Source organism: Volvox carteri, assembly GCF_000143455.1.
Source record: "Volvox carteri f. nagariensis unplaced genomic scaffold VOLCAscaffold_4, whole genome shotgun sequence".
Taxonomy (NCBI): Eukaryota; Viridiplantae; Chlorophyta; class Chlorophyceae; order Chlamydomonadales; family Volvocaceae; genus Volvox; species Volvox carteri.
In genome coordinates this window covers 463,653-483,883 of record NW_003307547.1, presented here as the reverse complement: position 1 = coordinate 483,883, position 20,231 = coordinate 463,653, and the positions used below count along the sequence as shown (strand labels likewise).

At 55.6% G+C, this 20,231-nt stretch overlaps 5 protein-coding genes across 5 annotated transcripts in view; 2 read left to right on the top strand and 3 right to left on the bottom strand.

The window, feature by feature from the left end:
- VOLCADRAFT_86926 (uncharacterized protein) overlaps positions 1-781 on the top strand; it is a gene marked incomplete at both ends in the record, with an annotated part of 3,314 nt that extends 2,533 nt beyond the window's left edge. Inside the window, 2 exons of the mRNA XM_002946834.1 lie at positions 315-353; positions 644-781. Of these exons, the coding sequence (XP_002946880.1) occupies positions 315-353; positions 644-781 (177 nt within the window). The remainder of the gene's footprint in view (positions 1-314; positions 354-643) is intronic.
- Positions 782-2,031: 1,250 nt separating this feature from the next.
- VOLCADRAFT_86925 (uncharacterized protein) lies at positions 2,032-3,687 on the top strand (the record flags this gene model as incomplete). The annotated part of the gene is made up of 5 exons (XM_002946833.1): positions 2,032-2,080; positions 2,351-2,458; positions 2,779-2,882; positions 3,196-3,245; positions 3,543-3,687. 5 exons carry the CDS (start codon positions 2,032-2,034, stop codon positions 3,685-3,687), a joined length of 456 nt encoding a protein of 151 aa, XP_002946879.1.
- A 4,280-nt stretch (positions 3,688-7,967) lies between these two features.
- Positions 7,968-11,831, bottom strand: VOLCADRAFT_72869 (uncharacterized protein). The gene is made up of 8 exons (XM_002946655.1): positions 11,575-11,831; positions 11,418-11,508; positions 11,220-11,315; positions 10,667-10,886; positions 9,875-10,049; positions 9,169-9,334; positions 8,516-8,746; positions 7,968-8,255 (listed from the first exon to the last, which is right to left on the bottom strand). The coding sequence occupies exons 1-8, from the start codon at positions 11,643-11,645 to the stop codon at positions 8,013-8,015; spliced, it is 1,293 nt and encodes a 430-aa protein (XP_002946701.1). The 5' UTR covers positions 11,646-11,831; the 3' UTR covers positions 7,968-8,012.
- Positions 11,832-11,833: 2 nt separating this feature from the next.
- Positions 11,834-13,726, bottom strand: VOLCADRAFT_72865 (prolyl 4-hydroxylase). Its single transcript, XM_002946654.1, has 4 exons — positions 13,442-13,726; positions 13,037-13,106; positions 12,783-12,887; positions 11,834-12,320 (listed from the first exon to the last, which is right to left on the bottom strand). The coding sequence occupies exons 1-4, from the start codon at positions 13,604-13,606 to the stop codon at positions 12,100-12,102; spliced, it is 561 nt and encodes a 186-aa protein (XP_002946700.1). The 5' UTR covers positions 13,607-13,726; the 3' UTR covers positions 11,834-12,099.
- Positions 13,727-18,733: 5,007 nt separating this feature from the next.
- On the bottom strand, positions 18,734-20,005 carry VOLCADRAFT_56289 (uncharacterized protein; the record flags this gene model as incomplete). The annotated part of the gene is made up of 3 exons (XM_002946653.1): positions 18,734-18,867; positions 19,385-19,511; positions 19,895-20,005. The coding sequence occupies 3 exons, from the start codon at positions 20,003-20,005 to the stop codon at positions 18,734-18,736; spliced, it is 372 nt and encodes a 123-aa protein (XP_002946699.1).
- Positions 20,006-20,231: the final 226 nt, after the last annotated feature.

Here is a 20,231-nt window from a genome sequence, read left to right as displayed (position 1 = left end):
GCGGGTCTGGGACCTGGGGCTCTGTCCAGCTACCTGCAGGTGGGGCTGGGGGGCTGGGGGGCTGCTGCCCTGGGGGGTGGGGTGGGGCTGGGGCTGGGAGGGGAGGGGAAGGGGGGCAGGCGGGCAGGTACTAGTGATTCTGGCTGGACGGGTGGAGGGGGAACCCAAGGGGGGGGGAGCTTGCACAACAACAGAAGTCGGCATTGGCGATGTTTTGATGTGGTTGCATTTCCTAGCCCTCTCTCGCCTCGTCCTTGACCTGCACCCTCCACCCCCCACCCCCCAAACCCCCAACCCCACGGGGCCCTGTGCAGGTGTTGGGTCAGCAGACAGTGCCCCCAGCTCAAGCCCAGGTAGGTGCCCCTACCTGGGGGGGGGGCGGGGCGGGGCGGGGCCCTACCGGCCCAAACCAAAGTGACAAACAAAGTAACGAGAAGAAGAGAAATTCTTCTGCGCGAATATGGGAGGTAGCAAAATCAACCCCTGCAAACTCCATACATTTACCTGTTTTTTTCCTATCCTTACCCCCTCCCTCCCCCTTCCCCCCTCCCCCCCCCCTCCCTCCCCCTCCCCCCCTCCTCCCCCTCCCCCCCTCCTCCCCGCTCCCCCCCCCGCCCCATCTGAACCCCACACGCGCATGCAGGTGCTGTTCAGCAGCACCCCGCTCTGGTCGGCCCTGCTGGCCCAGCTGCTGCTACCGGGGGAGGCCATGGGCCCTCTGGCCTGGCTGGGGGGGGCCGTCATGCTGGGGGCCTCGCTGCTGGCGTCGCTGTGGCAGTAGGGCGGGACAGGGGTTGGCGGTGGTGGCGGTGGGTTGGGTTGGGGGGAGATGGCGGATATATGGGCAGCGAGGGTGATATGTGCGGAAGTCAAGGAAAGAGCTGCTAAAGGGGATAAATGGAGGGGGAGCAAGAGGCCGAGGATTTTTGCGGGGGGGGGAAAAAGTGAGGAAGGAGAGCTGACGCAGTGCGAGTCTGTGTATGTATATATGTATGTATATATGTGCGTGTATTAAAAAGGATTTGGATAACATTAGTTAGGGCCGTATATGTAGGCTTTGGTAAATGTGTATTGAGGGTGTGTGTGGGGGGGGTTACATCGGATGTAATGTATTACAGGATGGTTATTTGAATGGGGAGGAGGGAAGGAAGGAGACTGTCGGTGATGGCGGCTGGCGCGGTAAGTGGTAAGAGCGCTTGGGGGAGTTGGGCGAGCAGTGCGGTTGCGGAGCTGGTGCGGGCGCGCGGGTGGAAATGGTGGTGGTGCAACCCAGAGGTGTTCCTGAGCAAACGTGCCGTCGTCACAGCGGTCGTACAGCGGAGTTTAGCTTAGGGAGCCCAGTGGAGATGGGTAGCGTGCGGCCTGTGGCCAAGCTTGTGGGGGGGACGAAAGGTGCAACTGACGGTGTAAGCATGTACCGCAAACTGCGAGGAGTCCGCGAACCGACCCCGTTCATTGATAAAGTGCGTGTGCTCATTTTTGTGACTTTGGAAGTTTGTGGCAGCTTGTGCTGCCAAAGCTCTACGGGTTGGGCTGGGGCTAGGAGGGGATTAGGGAATAGAACTGCGGAGTGGTGGCTTTCGATAACTAACGTAACCAAAATTGTTATCTTGTGCTATCTGTTATCTAGTTTTTGTAGCAGAGTAGCAGGAGCCACATCGTTTAATTGCAAGGTCGCAGTCCTGAATTAGGACTTGGAGAAATGCTCATTTAGGAACGCCAAGCTAGTAGGAGGTAATGGTAAATGTTTTATGGGGTCACTGACGTTGCACACGGTTAAAAGGAGGTTTGTTGTTATGATTATTACTTGTCACAGAACGACCAAGTCGTTGCTGTCGAGTCGGTTCGTTGACACGATCCGGATGATGCCGCATGTACAAAGGTGCTTACGAACCTTTGATAATTGAAAGCACATATAACGAAAATTTATCACTTTTGCTCTTTCCAAATTCAATTGATCAAGGACACGCCATCAGGACGTTTTGTCGGGACGTTGCCGGTACACGTCAGAAGCGCAGAGCACTTCCAAGCATGGGTTCCCTCGTTCCAGGCTGGGACGCCGATATCGGCGTACCCAGAGGTGCGTGCGCTTCACCCAGCAGGACTACGGGGCAGAGCTGTAACCGGAAGGTTTTCCGCTGCAGACCTTGTACCAGACTCCGACATCGACAAAGAGCCTCAGCCTGAAGGATATTTTGCTAAACTGCGCTCTCACAGGTGATCACGACAACAGTGCAGAGAAGCTGTGCTTGGCTGCGTTCTTCGTGCGAGGGCCCTGCCAAGATGTCGACCATGGCCTCGCCATGCTCCGTTCCGTCTTGCAGGCACACCTCCGGTGGACCGCCAGCAGACGAGGCAGCGGTGCATCCTCTTGGTCGCATCTCTGCACCACAATCCGTAGCTAAGGGGAACACCAAGCAGGCCCTGGTTCAACGGTCTTCCACATTGACGCACACCGGTGAGCATTGCTCAGCAGGTGCCGCTCCACCGCTATTTTTACAAAAGGCGGAGGGCTCTTCTTTTCGTTCGACATGTCCTTTTGTTAAATCTTTCTCTCCTGAAGTCGGCACTCTGTAATCCTCTAATCCAGAATGCGTACACCAGTACTGGCTAGCTGTGCGCAACTACGTCATCACTTAAGGTGGATCCACATACACCTGCTCAGACACAAACCACCTGCAGCAGTCCAGCCTGTCGGGGGCGCTACCTAACACCTTAACTGGTAATGGGTCCTGCCCCACTTCGCCCCCGCTTGCAACCTTTTCCCCGGGGCCCCAGGCTCACGTGGGGCCGCCGCTCCACACAAGTATCAGTTTACGGACTGGTCGGAGGAGCTCACATCTCTACGAAAGGGTGGTAGTCATCTGGGCCGTAGCTCTCTGGTGAGTCCATGACGGCCTACCCGTTATAGGTAGAGTACTTGGCTTGGCGAAAATTATATGTAATGCGTAATGTATTTCCCGATCGAAAAGGTTTGTATCTGGTCATAGATCCGGCGCCGACGTTTTGCCAGTGAAAATACTCGAGCACACTATGCGACCCCAGCGAGCTCCTCTCAATTAATTATTGTCCAGAAGGAGTTGTAGTGCTGGCAAAATCCTCGCTGCCTCCTTACGGAACGTATTCTAGCACGGCGCATGCTGTCGGCTGCGACCCGTCCCGTCAGGGCTGCGACCTGACCTGCTTTCCTCGCAGGGCGCACACGAGCATGCACATGAGACTGGCCGTGAGGAAGCATCAGCCTGGTAGGTGTACTGGCTGGAGGGGTTTGTTGGTTGATGCATGGGTTGGGAGTTAACCGCACAGTCTGTCCGTTTGTCTGTTTGTCCCTTCCCTGAGTTTGGCATACAGACACGTTGCGAAGCGGTTACCTCGAAAAGCGGTCTTCGTTAAAAAAGTCTTTGTGCCCAACGAGAGGGAGGAATGGGACCCTAACCTATGTGCCGACCCGCTCACACTTTTTAAATGAATTTCTTTTGTTGTCCCCGCACCCAACTGACAACTGCCATGGCTTCCACACGATCGCTTCATGCGGTACACAGGTGGCGCGCCCTGGAGGTGGGTCAGCTGAACGAGCACCCGGATGCGGTGCCGAGCTCGGCGACGCACGGCGTGCAGCACGCCACGTTTATGCCGCAGTTCACACAGTCCAAACAGCTGGACTTTGGCGACTCTGGCTCCAAGTAAAGAAATGCGTAGGTACGGCGCGCCATGGCGTGTGGTTCCGGAGCTGCGGCGCGGCTTCGGGATCCGACTTGGCTTAGGGTGCCCTAGCAGATGCATGCATCTGCTTGTATGGTGAGGAGGTTGATGCCCCACGGCGCAATGCGGTCTGGGAGCCGGGGCTCCGCGCTTGATGAGCGTGGGTGGCCAATGTGGGCGGTGTAGTTTTCGGATGCCTTTTAAGGCATGTTTTGTTGTGTATTGAGGCCCGCCTGTATTTCATTTCAATTGTCAAGACGTGCAGGCAGGCAGTCAAGGAGATTACAGCCTATGCCCGACGTCAAGCGAACAGAACGCATCGGATAGCTTTGTCTGTAAATAGATGCGTGCAGTACCTAGTGTACATGAAGGCAAGATAGAGGAAAAGGGATGGACTTATTCGTGGAAAGGACAGGAGCGAATAAGTACAGTTTTGGGTCAAATGATTTACCTGTGCAAGCAAATTTTTGTTCAGTACGGCATGGCATGATACATATTGTGGTTCCATCCTTCTAAGGGTAAGAGAAGTTGACGAGTTTTGTGGTGGCTAGGTTTTGCATGCCATGCAGTGGGCACGTAAATTTTTTTGCGTTATTTTGGTGTATCGTTTGTATTCGTTTTATGGACGATGGTGAGAAACGGTGTTTTGCTAAGGTTTGAAGTGCAATGTGTCTATTACACCTTAACATCCAGAATTGGCAGCGTTAAATAGTTATCGGGAAAGGGCCAAATTGTAAAAGACGCGACGGATTCATTATGAATTATTTCTTTTGCCGCATAAACACGTGTTTCGCAACGCAATAATACCTCTGTTCATGAGTACTTGTACAATGGAGCCGGAGAAAGGAACGTGCCTAACCTACTTAACGTCAAAAAAACCGCGCAGCCGACAAATTTATATCCGCCTATTTTAACGCCAGAGAGCGCAGCGACTGTGCTGGGAATAACCTGCGACTCTCCCCTTAACATCAAGATTAGCTACTCCTATATTAGCTACCAATAGCCCGCCTACCGACAACGTAACATCTTGCCATTAATCAACCAGCGGCGCTTGTCAATAATCCCCCGGATCACGACAATGGACCAAGCCCGTCACCTGTACACTTATTCCTCCCCATCTGGGCACAACCTCAAAAACGCCAACTGGAGGCGAAAAAGTCAAGGAAAAGGAGAGAGAGCCGGGTTCAGACAAAAGGCCCGAAAACGATTCGAACGATGAACGTTGGTGCCCATACTACGCCCTTGAGCCCTTCCTGGGTGCAAGAACGGCAACCTGGGAAATGTGGATGTGAAAGCAAAAAGCTGTCAAGCTGCATTACGCGAAGCAAATGATAAGGTAATCTCACCACATTAAGAATTTGGACGTCGCTGGCCCCCAAGAGGAGGGACCCCAGACCACATTCGTACGAGACTCTTGCCGTACTCTGACCAAAATATAGCAACCGTGTAAAAATGTTCAATTTCCTTACTACAAAGACGTAAAGGCGTCTCCAGTTAGAGCCAATCATTGCAGCGTACCGCGCTTCCCATCCTCCAAGCCGATGGTAACGTGACTAACAATTGCCATCGAACCTTCTAATCGCTGCTAATCCGCAAGTTTGGCAGTAAACAGGTAAAACAAAGTCTCTAAATCCCCTGCCCTCGAGAAACATTCTCTATGAACCTGCGAGATGTCGCCCCCGCAACCGCGGGAATAAGCCTTTCTTTTGCTGACAACAACAAAAAGTGAAAATCAACCCTCCTTCCCTTCTTAGCCTCAGGCCAGCACAACCCCGCCTACCAAGGTTTAAAACCCAACGTGCTATAAAGCCCCCAAGTGGATGATGTCTCCACTCCAAAGCCAAGGTGAACTGGACAAGGAAGTCTTTGAAGCAAAATAACGAAGCTGCGTGCTCGCGCCCGTGTGCCATCCACCCACCATCCGGTTCGCCTCTACGGCGCTCCAGCGATTTACATCCATCCCACCACGACGCCTTGCTGTGCGCAAGCCCCTCGGGGAATGAGAAGCGCCACGAGCAGCGGATGCCGTACCCAGCTGGGTGTACGGCAGCTGATGTATGATAAGAGTCACTGCAATACGCCTCTTCCATTCTGAGGAAACGCCATGACGCGCCCACCTACATAAATACACGCACAATCAATACACACACAATCGCCGATGCACCGCGTAAACCGCAACAGTCAACACACTACATGGATTGCGGCGACCAGTCACATCAATCTCGCCCTCAGCCTCGCCACCGAAGCTACCGCACCAGTCATCAACCTCCAACTGCTCTTCCCCGCAACTGGCTGCTGGCAGCTCTCCTGCAGACAGCCTCCACGCCTATAGTTAGACAAGCACGCGGCGTCACGAATCCGCCTCCGGCCATGTCTCGTCCGGAGGAGCCAATGTGCGGTTGAGCTGTTGGAGACTCAGAGTCCAGGGCAAGGACAGCTCCTGGCGATCGTCGTCGTCAGCGTCGTCGCCCACCACCACCACCACCACCACCACAGGGAGGGAACATTAGCCGGCGTGGCCAGTTAGTAGCGGGGAGGCGCGAGGAACAGCCAGTGGCGAGGACAGGACGCAGGAGAAGCGGTGCAAAGAAACGGTGTCCCCATCCACATACACATATTTCGGCTTGGGGGCTTCCAGGTGCACGTCCGCCACAAAACTCGTGGCTCAACCCGTGGGGAACCCCAAATTGCTATCCAGCAGGTTTCCCCGCCCGCCTTTATCTCGTCTAACATTTAGATTGCCCCTTTCCGCCCATTCCATGTCCCTTATTCTTCCCCTCTTAATAGCCAGCCAGGGCGCCTACCTGCAACGAGCCAGAGTCGCCAATCGTCCCCTTATACAATAAGCTGATGGGTCCTGAGTACGACGGGGAAAATGGGGTCCGTACGGCAAAGATATTTTACATAGATGACAAGGGTTGTGGAGAGCTGACAGAATGTGCTTGTAATGTGGTGTATCAGACAAGATCCTTGAGAAGATAGCAGTGCAGGCAGTGGCCAGGTAATGACAGCGAGGCGGAAAAGCTGCGGACCCGTTCCTCTTAGGAGGACAGCAGGGGAGAAGACCCAAACCCACACGCCCGCGGAGATAGCGCGCCGGCCAACCTACCTGGGGCATCATAAGCCCGGCCCCGTGCAGGCCGCTTTGCAGCTGCTCCCCGTCGGCCACCGCCCCCCCCACCGCGCGCTGGGGGAGGCCGTTTTGGTGCCCGCCCACTGGCTTTACTGGCCTTCTTGCTTGGCCCCGCAATCGGCACCTCGTAATCCGGCAACGACATGCTGGGGCAGGTTGCTGCTAGAGAGAAAGATTCCAGCGCAAGATGGTCGTGAGGAAGGTGGATGAAAAATTTGTGAAGACGGCTGGAGGAGAGGGATACAACAACAGACACAGAACACGCATACATATCCAGGCCCGGGCCAGCGTTGCACGCGCGCATGTTATGCACTTGGTAGGAATAACGCAACAGATCTGACCTGAAAAAGGTGTCATCCGTGGTGTAATCTCCCTGCGCAAATGTGCGACAGATGAGAGACAGCTCGAGGAAACCCGGGTCCACATTAACCGGAAGCGACAGCAAGAAACGTACCCTCCTAATCCGTTGAGAAAATCGGCGCTGTTGGTGCTTGCGAAGCCGCAGCCAGCACCAGAAGTGTCAGTCGTCCCGGGGAACGGGCCTAGAAAAGAAAAGAGATGCGTTCAACCTCAGAGTCAGTCCTTAACAAGGAACTAGAGCAAGTGCTAAGGTGAGCACCAAAGACGAGCCCGTTTAAGACCGCAATGCGTTGCGCTGACTGTTCTGGTGAAACCTACCCTGTGCTTCCGGAAAATCCGCGGCAAGGACGTAGGCGCAGTCCTCTGCCAAAGCAAAGTGAGCTTTAGAGGTCTCATAACAGCCATCAGAATGCGGTCTTGCTCCCCCTGCAGACAGCTAAGCGGTTTATACCGGTTTACCGGGCTGTGAGATAGCTCATATCTTCATACCGTGTGAGAAATCTAACCAATTCACGGCTTCTCCTGGCAGTATCAAGTTGTTAATGCCTAAATCATTCTGGTTCCCGAAATTGATACCCCAGTCCGGTGCAGGTGTCCTCTCTGATGCCATAAGAAGATGACAAGTAAAATTTCCAACGTCGCACTGTGGTAACAATGCAGTCGCAGACCAGTCGTAATGAGATTGCGGCTGGAGGACAGTTGCGTTTGTACTGTCATGTTCCAACTGACTTTTTGGGCGGGCTCTGTACTCATCATGAAGCATAGCCCACTTCAAGAATTTTCATTAAAATGTCCAACTGCACATACACTTTCAACACTACGTCCCACCAAATTCACAACCCGGGCAGTTGTGCAGTTGCTCGTGAACATACGCATCGCACTCGAAGCAGAAAACCTGTTTGCACTGCCCGCAGCGTAAAGTTAGATGTAACTGCCCAGCGGCACCCGGCTGCGAAACCTCCCTAAGGCACCCGAAGCAATAGAGTCCCGTCGATGTTGGCACCTCATCCCGCATGGCCGGCTGCCCACGGAGGACAGCCGCCGCCTCTGAAGCCCGTTCCTGCAACGAAAAGGAATAGCGAAGCGCACAGGTCTCTTAGGGAGATCAGACACAACAAAAGAACCAGTTGGCGAAAAGCATGGCTCGCAAAGTAGTAGCGCGGCACAGGGTTCCCCCCAAGCATGTTGATAGAAGCCCCTTATGATTTCCTTTTCAAAGCTGTTTGCTCGCTCATCACTGTAAGAGAAAACCCCTCCCTTCGCACCCAGGAACACATTTTCCCCAAAAAACTGCAGACTTCCCTCTTCGCCACTCCCTACCTTGCTATCCTCGTGAAAGGAAGGCACCGGAAAGAGGTGATGATACGAGCGGGCCAAGTGCGGCGACGAGATGAGCGTGAGGCCGCAGATGTGGCACTCGCAGGGCAGCTCCGGGACCCGTGACTTGCAGCGGGGACACGTATAGCTGCCGGACAGTAACCTCGCCTCTAAACCCACAAACACGGCGCTGGAGGCCTCCTCAGTACTTCGCTGCGGGAAGCCCATCCGCACCTAGCCGGGGAAAAATATGAGCGAGTTAAGCAAGGGACGTTGCCGAAGGGCGGTAAGGAGGGGCGGGGGAGGAGGGGTTTGAAGCGGGCGCCTTCTGTCGCATGCCTTCTGTACATGCAAGACGCGGCCAAGCTATGCTGTCAAAAGAATTAGAGCACATGTCCGCATAATGTTAAAGAAATACTGCATGATGACTGTATCGTTACACGACTGTGCCGGCAGTTCAGTAACAGCTTAACGCAGTAGACAGTTAAGGACGGTTGGTAGGCCATGTTCTCTGTCGACCCCTCCTCTCCCCCCACCGCAAAACAACATATACATACATACATACATACATACATACATACACACATACATACATACATAAATACATGCATGCATACATACATATACGTACACAACAACAATCCCCTACCGCTCACCAGCTCCGCCTTTGCCTGTGCCGCGGTTGCTGGCGGCGGTGTGGTGTGTGCCATCAGCAGCTGCTCCAGGTGGGCCTCATTGAGCGCCACTCCGTAGCTGCCCCTGGTGTCCTCAGTAATGCGGCGACACACGTAAACCTCGGCTGCAACACCCACCACTGACACGCTGCATGCGAGGTGGAGTGGGGTGATGTGAAGTAGGATGGGGAGGGAGGAGTATAAGGAGGAACCAAGTCGGAAAACTCCTTCAAGGAAAACCCAAATCAAAAACTTCCCCAAAAGCAAAAACTCGTCAGCAGGCGTCGCAACGTGCACCCCTCAGTTGGAGGAGGAGGAGGAGGAGGAGGAAGCGGCAGCAGGAAGAGGAGGGAAAGTCCCCGGGAGTCTCCGGGTTTCCCCAGGAGGAGGTTGGTTCCCCGCCGACTGGGGTGTGGATTGGGGGGGGGTTGGTGGGGGGGGCAACCACCCGCAAGTGCGAAATACAAGGAATAAACTGCTTGGCTTATTAGGCCAGGAAGGAGGAGGAGGTGGAGGGGAGGAGAGAAATATGTATTGCCCTCCCCTTTCCCCCCTGGGTAACCCCCTCCCCCCGGCGGCCTACCCAGCTCCGTCCCTGGCACCATCCGCTCCCCTTACCCCTTTACCCGCACCTCCCACCCTTTCACCCCTCTCCCCCGCCCCCCTCCCCCCGCCCCCCTCCCCCTACCGTATGTTGTTCTCCTTGCAGGCCCGCACGCTGTCCAGCACGTTCCCTGGGTCGCACGTGGCCAGGGCCGCGAACACCACCAGCAGCTCCCGGTGGCCGTACGGCGGCAGGGAGCGGAGCACGGACACGGACAGGTCCAGTGCGTTCTGGAGGGAGACGTCACCCGCGGGTGCACCTGAGCAGCAGGGAGTGAGGGGGGGGAAAGCGGATAAGAAGCCGGGAGAAAGGAGTGGGGAAGCGATGCGCGAAGTGCAGCGAAACGAAGGTCAGGGGCCGGGGCCGGGGCGGTTAAGCCTCACACGTACTGCTATCGCTGTCAGCGTTACAGTCACGGAGCCACGAGGTGCGGGGGAGTGGGGGGAAGCCGGGCCGCGGAAGGATGCGCTGCTGTGCTCTGCTTCCATCACCTCCCATAAACCGCAGGTAAGCCAGGTGGTGCTCTCATGGGTCTTAAGACAGGCCATAGGAGGCCATATCGCCCCATTGCAGCGCCCACCTACCCACCCACACAGGAATTACTACTCTGCCCGTTGTTTCCTCCCACAAGCCCTCTTGCGCCCGCCCAGCCTGATTCCCAACACCCTCCTGAGTGGGTGCGTGGGTAGAGGCGGGGGGTGGGGGAAACCTCAACCCCTCTCCCTGCCCTCCCTCCACTCCCCCTGCCCTCCCCCTCCCCTCCCCCTCCCCTCCCCCTGCCCTCCCCCTCCCCTCTCCCCCTGCCCTCCCCCTCCCCTCTCCCTCCCCTCTCCCTCCCCTCTCCCCCTGCCCTCAACCTCGGCATCAGCCACCCACCCAGCTTCGCCGCATCCAATCTGGCCACTTGCGCCTCCGGACTTCCGGACAGGTCTGTCAGCTTCTCCACAAGGCCCCCCCGCATCACCGCGATACCCAGCTGGCTAAGGGGGTTCTGGTCGAAGAACTCGCGGATGAAGGAGCGGCACAGGCCCAGGATGCAGGCCAGCCGGTTGGGGCGGAGGTCCTGGGCTTTGGCGGCGCGGGACATGTCCACCACCTCCGGGGTAGGAGAGACGTGAGGGGATGGGAAGGTGGTCGTGTGGGGGGTGGTCGTAAGCCGACGTCTGAACACCAAACTTCTGGAGTCCAAAGCGATGGGCAAGAACAAGCGGAAAAGTGGGGAGGGACGGTAGTGTGAGGGGGGCCTGCGATGGATTGGATGTGTCGCGTGGGGGTTAGGTATGTTGGGTTGTTGGGGGAAGGGAGGAGGGAGGGTCGGAAGCGCGCTGCACATTTACGACAAGAGGGAGGGACTGCCTCTTGCCAGGACGGATGAGTTCCACCTCAACGGGGAAGGTCTTCTCCCTGCTGAGAGTGTGTACCACCTTACCAGCAGGAGGTAACGGATCATGCCCTTTCGGATGCGTGCGCTCTGGGCTGCTGACAGCAGCCGCTTCCGGCGCGCACGCTGCTCGGCGGTCTTGTCCTGCAATTGATTTCCGCACGGGCCGTACGTTAGACGTCAAGCTTGTCATATATTTGTTGGCAAAGCAGTTGGTTTTCGCAGCTGCGAAGGTTGTCTGCATACCACAAAGAGATTGCCGAATTCGTCCTCTTGAAGCTGGTCCCATGTTTGTTCATTTTCATATTGGCGCTGATAAGCCTCCTCTTGTCGTCGTCTGTGTTGCCGGCAGACCAAAATGAGTGACCAACAATTGCCCCTCTCTTACATGTTATCTGCTTACAGCTCATTTTCGTCGATATCATCATCGTCTCCGTCAAGTTCGAATTCGTCCTTCCTTTCCACCGCGGACATAGCCTAAGTCACGACAAGGGTGGCGGGATGCAATATTACTGCTATGCTGCTGCAGTTAACATAATCAGTAGCGGTCATGGCTTATTAGCAACGCCAGTCTCAAATTATTCACGAGATGGCATGTAGCCAAATTACGCTCAAAATGCGATCGGCGAATAACTCAACGTCCTGTTCGATAAGAATTTCCTCGAAAACATGCAATTTAAATTCAAGGACACAACGTCTGTAAGAATGTCACGCAGAGCTTCCAATGCCCGGTACGGCGTGTCCCATGGTTCTATCTGGTCACTCCAGTTCGTTATCCAGGCAAACTAGAATCTTTTAACTACTTGCCCTTACCAAGGCCCTAATATTAAGCTATTTGATAATGTAAATGTAACTAATCCAGTGCCTTAAGCCCATTGGAAGCTGCTATTCTCCTCCTCCTGGTTGCCATGCTGGTCTAAAACCCCCATCAAGGTTTATCATGGTCATATTCGCCCTTATTACGCAGCCATTTAACCGCAACCCATTTGTTTCCAGTGACTACTGGACAGCTGCCGTGCAGCGCGTGTGGATCGAGCTGTCCATCTGGCCGCGCACTCCAGAACAAGACAGCGTCGCCGGCCCTAGGCTTGTACTTGAGCCCGCCATCAGCATCGCAGTCTGTCCAGTTGCTAATTGGCTTGTTAATACCTGCATTCAAACGTGCCATTCACGAAGCACAGCGCGCACACAGTTTACCTGTTAGGGGAAAGTTCGCGCGCACCCTGTTGGTATTGACATCCCGGCGAGAAGTCATCCTTACAGTCCAACCCTGCTCGATCCCAGGGAACTTGCAGCACAGAGAGCATGACGACACCCTCCTGCGCGGAGTACCTTCCCAGCAAAGTGTACTGCAAACCCTGTCCACGTATCCGATGAGCCCAGGATTCGAGACTAAAACTTAAGCCACGCATGGGCATGGGCCTGAACAAGCTCCGTTGCTGCTCCTACAGCTGCAGCTACAGGAGTACATCACGTCAGGGGGATGCGATGGCGGCGCATGTGGCTAACCTTGCTAAGCCCACTTGCATCCACTTTCCCACACACAAACAACACTTTACAAGAAGGGTCTAGGATGCGTTCAATGCCGAATTTACAGCTCTCAACACTTACTGCTCTTTCCTTCGCGCTTGAACACCGTCTCGCCGCCCATGAGCCCATCGTCAGATAGTACGACAATCACTGTCGCGATTCGCTGGCTGTACTGCGGGCCGTACTCTGAACCAAAATGTACAAGCAAACGAAGAGCGGGTTAGAGGCATATGCCGATATACTGGAATAGACATTGGCAGAATGGCCCTTCTTCCTGTCGCTGCCGTACATTGTACGTCGTACACTAACTTCTTCAAGCATGTAAGCGCGCGTACCTTTTGGATCGAAGCTGTCCATATGCGAGTCGTAATGCTGCGAGTGCTTGTAGTTGAGGACGTTCCAAAACTGCAGGGCCGGGAGCGGGAATCCAGTTGCGCGTTGCGGGTTTTTCCAGGTTCAATAAACAAATCATCACCAGACACCGTCGCCACGCGGCAATGCCTAAAAAAACAAACAACAAGCAGCTCTCCCACGCGCCCAGGCTGAAATAAACTCCCGCGTCCCAGAGCAGATATCCCAGAACAGACTTCCCCTCAAATGTCCCTTCGTGTGCTGTCAAAGCCACCCACTGCACATCTACCAGCACTTACACATTCCCCCTTCCCGGGGCGGAGGGGCCCTCGGCTCCACCTCCCGGGCCCCTCCGCCCCGGGCCCACCCCGCCATGGCCGGTCGCGCACCTCTCCATTGGTCCTAGGCAGCAGCGTTACAGCCGCAATCTTATCCTCCAGCCACCTCAGGGCGGGTGAGGAGTCCCCACCCAGGAAGGTGCCCTTGCTGGTGCGGACCTGCTGCTCCGCCTCCGCCTTCTCACCGGGCCGATACGCCAGGCCGCTAGGGTACATGAACTTGCTGGCCACGGCAACGACCTCGTCGCAGCGAGCCTTGTCCACAAAGCTGGGGAACACCACAATACGCGGATACCAGGAAAGGATCTGCGGGAGGGGGGTGGTAGGGGGTTTAGGAAATGGTTATGGTTGGGTTGAATTGATGCACCTGGGTGAGTGGATGGAAACCGGGCCGCCTGTGTGCCAGTGCTAACGTGCGCCCGGGGCGGTTTTGGCTGAACTGAAAATCATAAATAAAGAGACATAAAATATGTCATGTAATTAGAGAAACGCTTTGCAGGTTTTCTTTAGTGATGAGGGGGTACCCTTGGAAGGGTTATTAAGGGAGCTCTCATTGAGCCGGTTTGGTGTCGCCCTAGATAGACCCGGGATCGCCTCTGTGTGTCAATCCCTCAATTGCCGCACCCCAGCCCCAACTATGCAGGGCCGAGGGTACCGATCCCACGACTACTGGTATATACATATATTCAATCGTACAGGTTCGATTAATCACCATCATAAAACATGCGTATTTATGCGTATGGCCGTATTCACACCAGCGGCCATCGGCTCTTTTCCGTGCCTTGCTAGGGCCTTGTGAGTCAGTGTAATCAGGGGGCCTGTCCAAACCTGCCTGAAAGGGGATCGTACGGTAAAAGGCCTCCCCAGTATCGCCAGGCGCCATGACGGGTTTACGAGCTTCTAGACCCTTCGACACCGCGGCTTCGAATGTAGTCAGGTCGAAGGGGTCGATTGTCGGAAGGCCGGGGGTACCCGCGGAAGCGTCCACAGCTCCTGACGTCATCAGCCGGACTTCCGTGACCATCCCTTGCAGGTTTCGGCGCTGGGAGGAGAGTTTCGCGTGAGACACAGTCGCCTGCGTGGGAAAAGAGCGATGGAATTTGGGATTTGCTCAGCCAAAAGGGCTTCTTGAGATTACAGCTCGGAATGGGAAATGCGTGGTGACGGCCGGAGGTCTGGCCAAAGCCAAAACAGGCAACCCAGCCCCGCGCTATGTAGGCAAGCCGCGGGAGTAGGCAAAGCGTACGTGAAGCGTACGTAACGTTTTGTTCACGGAACCAGCGTTTGCAAGCTCCCTCAAGTGCAGCTTTGCGGTCGTTGACGAGACGCTTTCTTTTAGCACAGCGATTCCTTACAACGACACATATTTCATAATCTGGTAAGCGTGAAGTAATTCAATGACCTTTCACTTGCCATTTTTGTGTTAACTACGGGGCCAGCTGGTTCCGGCAACAGCGAAGTTGTTAGGCTGATGCGTCCAAACCAAAATGCTACGCTGCACATGGCAAGCGCCAGCAGACCAGGCACCTTGGGTACCCGCCTCAGCGTCCGCGAAACCCGCCGTGCGATTCTGTCCGAGAGTGTGGGCTTTGGGGGATGGTCGTGCAGGCTCTGGCCAGCTGCAGCCTGGACCGTTGTGGCGACATGGACGGGTACGCTACAAGAAGTCGGCACTTGCACGCCGATCGAAGATATCAAGCTGGTTTGTTGATTGTGGTGGTGAAGGCTGCTGTGCGTCTGATGGAGGCCGACATTGTGACCGCTGTGGTCCATGATGCAGCTTTGACGCGACAATTGCGTCCAGGCGCCGGCGAAGCTTAAGCACACGGGACTTCAAGATAATTGACGAAATGGTTATTATTTGTCAAATGGTTGAGCTTGAGGGTTCAGTTGCGTAATTGGGGGTCTGCTACCTATCGGAATGCAAAATGTACTTCCGTTCCGTTTATCGATAAAGGCGATGGGCTACGACCCAACTACAATGCAATTGACATTTACAAAGCCGCTAAGCTGTATCCGATACTGACATGAAAGCACACTCTCTACAGCTTCGCTGTGCTATCCAGGCGTCCTATGGTACCGGACGTACGAAATGGCCCACCATGAAACGGTTAGCCCGTCCGCATGCCGCCTAGTACCATAACAGTGAGAGAGCTGCAAAAATCTCCCAAAACTAAATTTAGTCACTTGGCAATTGCAGGATTGCAGAACAGAGGTCGCTCGTCGCGTGGTCCTTTATGGTTCAATTGTCATTTACTTAAAAGCGATTATGAAACCCGAAATGGATGAGGACCCGACATGTGAGAAAATGTCCAAACAAAACTAAACCACATTGCTCGAAAATGAATCTCTTCCCTCGTCCAACGGATCTTCACGGCTGCTGCACCAGCCGGGCCTCACTTCTCCCCTTTTCCCAAACTCCCCCCCACGCAAGCTCAAAAATCCCCTCAGCTACACCGGGGCCCCTTCCGCATCGGAAGCGCGTTCGGAAAGGGCTGTGTACATAATCCACATGACTAACCAGCCGCAACGTAATGTTACCAGCCCTACTTGGAACGCTGACCGTATCCTAAAGGAGCACAGGCCCCGCGCCGTTTGGGCGCCTAACGCATAACGCGACAACAGACGACAATCTTCAACTCTTACGATCACCAACACCAACATCATCAGAAAACGCCCCCTCGGATGCACTCTCTTGGAGTCAACATGGACCTCTCGGCCTGGGGCCCGGACCTGGGCAACAACAACATATCTGTGCACGATATGGGGAGCATATCCCCTAGGGTCCTGGCCCTCGAGGGACTTGAACTTGGGCCCCAGCTCCAAGGAGGGGATAATCCCTCACCCTCGACCGATAAAAAATACACACTCATACTTGGCGATGCTGCTGTTATGGCTTTCTGTCACAGTTGCCGTGGAAATGGGCATGGGCATGGAAATACACATATGGTAACTCCCCCCTTCGCCTCACACAATGCTGGCCACAAATATGCTGACGAATATGCTAACGAATATGCCGGGACAAGGAGGAGCAACGGAGAGAAAGTTTGGAGTTGGGAGGGAGGAGGAGGAAAGGCCGGGGAGCTGTAGGGGTGCAGGAGGTGCACTGATCAGTGGCCTTCAGAACACCAGCATGCTAGCCAACACGCATATACATTGGTGCTTGATACATCATGATTGATCATGCGGCTCAGCGCCTACGCACGCACGGACGCACACACGTACATACATACACACGCATCCTTCAGGGACTTCCACGTGCTAATTAACCTGGCTTACGCTGACCTTTGCACGTGCACATGCACTGCATTGCGCTTGCACTGCTTTGCTCTGAGCGTTTCCCCTCGATGGCCTCTGCACTGTCCTGCACTGCACATGTGAGGTAGACATCATCATGCTAAAGCTATTACCTCGCGACTGCCAACCAGTAACCGCCGTCATGAATGAGCGAATGAGGCCACAGCGGATCCAAGTGGTTCCACAGTAATCCGGTTCCAAATCGGATCAATTGTAGCCTTAATCCATCCAGTGGGCGCCGACATGTACGGCCACGCACACAGAACGAGGGCGCGCCTGCCCGCGCCCAGACGACAAACTGCTGAGTTCCTTCATCATTCCACGTACCTACATATTTACATACAGCCAAGCACCCTCAAGACGCTGAGCGCCGCCTCCTCCCAAGCACGCGTGCAGCGCGTTCTCGGCCCCGCCCATCGAAATCCGGAAACTGTAACAAACGATCCTCAGACCACACCAGAGGGTGGGAAAAATAGAAGTCTTGGGAAGTACGTGTGGTCTACGGAGTTGGGGGATAGGGGGGAGGGTACATCCCAAATGTTTCCAGGATGTCGATGTACACGCCGGGTGAGAACACCTCGTTGCTGTAACACGGGCCGTACGTCGGCGGCGCGGGCGGGCAGGCCTCGGGGTCTACAATAACATAACCCGGCGGGCCGAGCTCGGGCGGCGGTGCACCGTACGTCGAAGGTGATGGCTGAGGAGACGCGTCCGGGGCCTTGCGCGGGGGAGGCGGCGTGCGCGGCATTGCGGTGCCTAAGCCACTATACAAAGGCGGTGAAGATGTCCGTAGTCCAGGGTAAGGCCCGGGTGGAGCGGCTGTAGGCGCCGGCAATGATGGTAACGGCGATGGCGGCGGCGATGGCGGCGGCGGTGACGGCGGCGGTGGCGGCGGCGGTGGCGGCATCGCTGGCGATTGTGGCGCCGGCGGAGAGGGCGGGTAGTTGGGTGGCGGCAGGGGTAGCTCCGGCCATCTTGGAGATTGCGGTGGGTACGTTGCAGGCAGCGCTGGGCTCGGAGACGACGGTTTATGGGGGGGGATGAGGGGAGGATGGGGTGGAGGCCGGAGTGGCGGCGGTGGCGGCTTGGGCGCCATCGGGGGCGGGGCGCTGGGCAGCAGCGGTGGTCGACGTGGAGCTGGCGAACACACCGTGGGGGCCGCGGGGGGAAAAACGGCGGGGGAGATGGCGGGGGATGTTTGGTTTAGGTCAGGGTGTTGAGGCTCAGATGCTAAGGAGGCGCCTGTTGACGTTTACGGTTAATTGAAGGAAGGGCGGCTTTGGGGCCCAAGATGGGGCAGCTTTTGCTGGCCTGAAGGCTCGGGTACCCGTCAACTGTGCCAGGCACTCATCCACTGCGGTCACTACTGCTACTGCTAGTGCAACAGCAGCAAACGCAAAGCAACAAAATTATGCAGGACTGAACAGGAAAGTGACCAACATAAGAAGGGCGAAGAAGGCCGCGGCGGCTGCCTCCACTACCCCCATTAATACGCGCCGCGACGGCGACAAGAAATGTCACTCACCATAGTAGCATTGAACCCCCACGTCCTCTGTAGAGCGTTGAGTTGCGTTCCATGGGGTGGACAGCAAGGTCGGGCAGGGAGGTCAGGCAGCAATGTGTGAGGCGGCACTCAAGGGTATTAGGGTCTAACTCCCTCCCACTAAGAGAATTGCGAAAGACATGGTCCAGAGCAGGAGGAGGAGGAGGAGGAGGAGAGTATGTAGAGTTGGGCTGAGCCAAAAGGGAGGTCAAGCACCTCCAAGCCCCTCCACCTCGCATGCCGTTACCCCTCCCGCGGCGTGTGGACCGCACCACTGACACTCATGTATCTGTGTACGTATGTATGTATCTCTGTGAGTGCGCGCCTCTTACAGCGGGAGTTGCGCCAACCCAATCAATTCAAAAGTCCAACAAGCTCATGTGCGCCCTAATGTGCCTCGGGGGCTAAACAATCGCGAGGCCGGATCTGCTGGGGCGTGAGGGAGGGGTTACTTTAAAGCGCATGCATGTACGTGTGTGCGTGTGCATGAGTTTTATCAATTCTCACGAGGGTGGTCCCCAAGCCCTTTTCCTACGGCAAGCACCCAGCTCACCGAAATGTGAACAGTCCGTCCAGCCCCATCCATCGAAGCGGCAATCCGCAAGGCGGGCCTCAGCGCCCCGGCACCTCACAGAGTCTGAGAGATACAGCGCCACGTTAGTTTGGGCACGGGCGGTGTAAGTGCACAGGAGGTGTTGTTGGTAGGGCGGTGTTGGTGTTGGCGGTTTTGGTGGGGGATGGATAGGGGGTCATACATCACTACAGCAGCACTTCAGGATGACTCATCGGAAGGTAGGGCATGTGGAGTGGGGGGCTTTGAGGTTAGGGTTTGAACATAAACTGGTCCCCGTTATGCCTGCCGGACAGACACCGGTGTGGAAACGTGCGTAACTTCCCCCGTTGTGACGAGGCCCCCGGGTCATCGGAGCGGAGCTTTCCCACCACATACCGCGTCTCCAAGTATTCGCATTTGGCTGGCTGAGTTTTCATCGATAACGAAAGAATCGCAATGGGAAGAAGGGAGAGAGGAGAGGAGAGATGAAGGGGCGAGGAAGAAGCCAACAGATGAGGGTGGGGAAGGGCAACATGTGGCCCTATCCCAACTAAGAAGATGTGTCGTATGACACGCAGCCACCCGCCAAACTCTCTCTCACCCATCCACACGCTGCCGCGGCCGGCGCCGTACTGCAACACCGGGGCGACCCCGCCAGCGGCAAAACCCAGTTGCCGGCACGCCACGCTGGCTTCTAAATCCGTGAAGTTGTCCAAGCACACGGTACCCTGTAGCAGCACGAGACGTCGGAAAGAAGAAAATTCCCTACAGTTTGAGAAAGGAAGATGCTTGCTAGCGAGGAAAGGAATAGCCAGATGGGAGCATGTTCGGCCATTACGTACGGAGGGGGGGACCTGGTTGCGGTGTTTGTGCTGCGGCCGGCAGCAGCGGCAGTGGTAGGCAGATCCAAGTGGATCTCTTATCACGACTAGAGAGAGCGCGAGGGAGATTCTCGTCTGTCCCAACTTGCCCAACAGGCTTTTTCACACAGACGGACGATCATGTTTGAAGGTCATGTTTCCGGAAACCTCCATGGAGAATGTTACCGTGCTTTTTTTCCTGCTTCCTGCGTGCTTCCCCCGTAAGTGCGTTTTTCTCATTGTACACTTACCCAGCCGCCGTTATGTAGCACCTCCAGCCGGCCCGCAGTGTCGGTGCCGTTTGCAAGACGCAGGCCGCCGTCCTCGACTGGGTGGAGGGCGGCGAGCGACAAGAAGGACATGCGAGCAGAGAGCAGAGCCTTTCAGGTGCGATAGATACACGCATGTATGGGATACCTTAATTGGCAAACCGGAGTGGCGACACTCAGGCACACATACATACACATACATACACATACATACACATACATACATACATACACTCTCTCGCTCTCTGGCCACACAGAAAGTTCAGCCAAATGCCAAATGCCCTACAGCCTGACGGTTTTACCACCTGGTGATAAAACC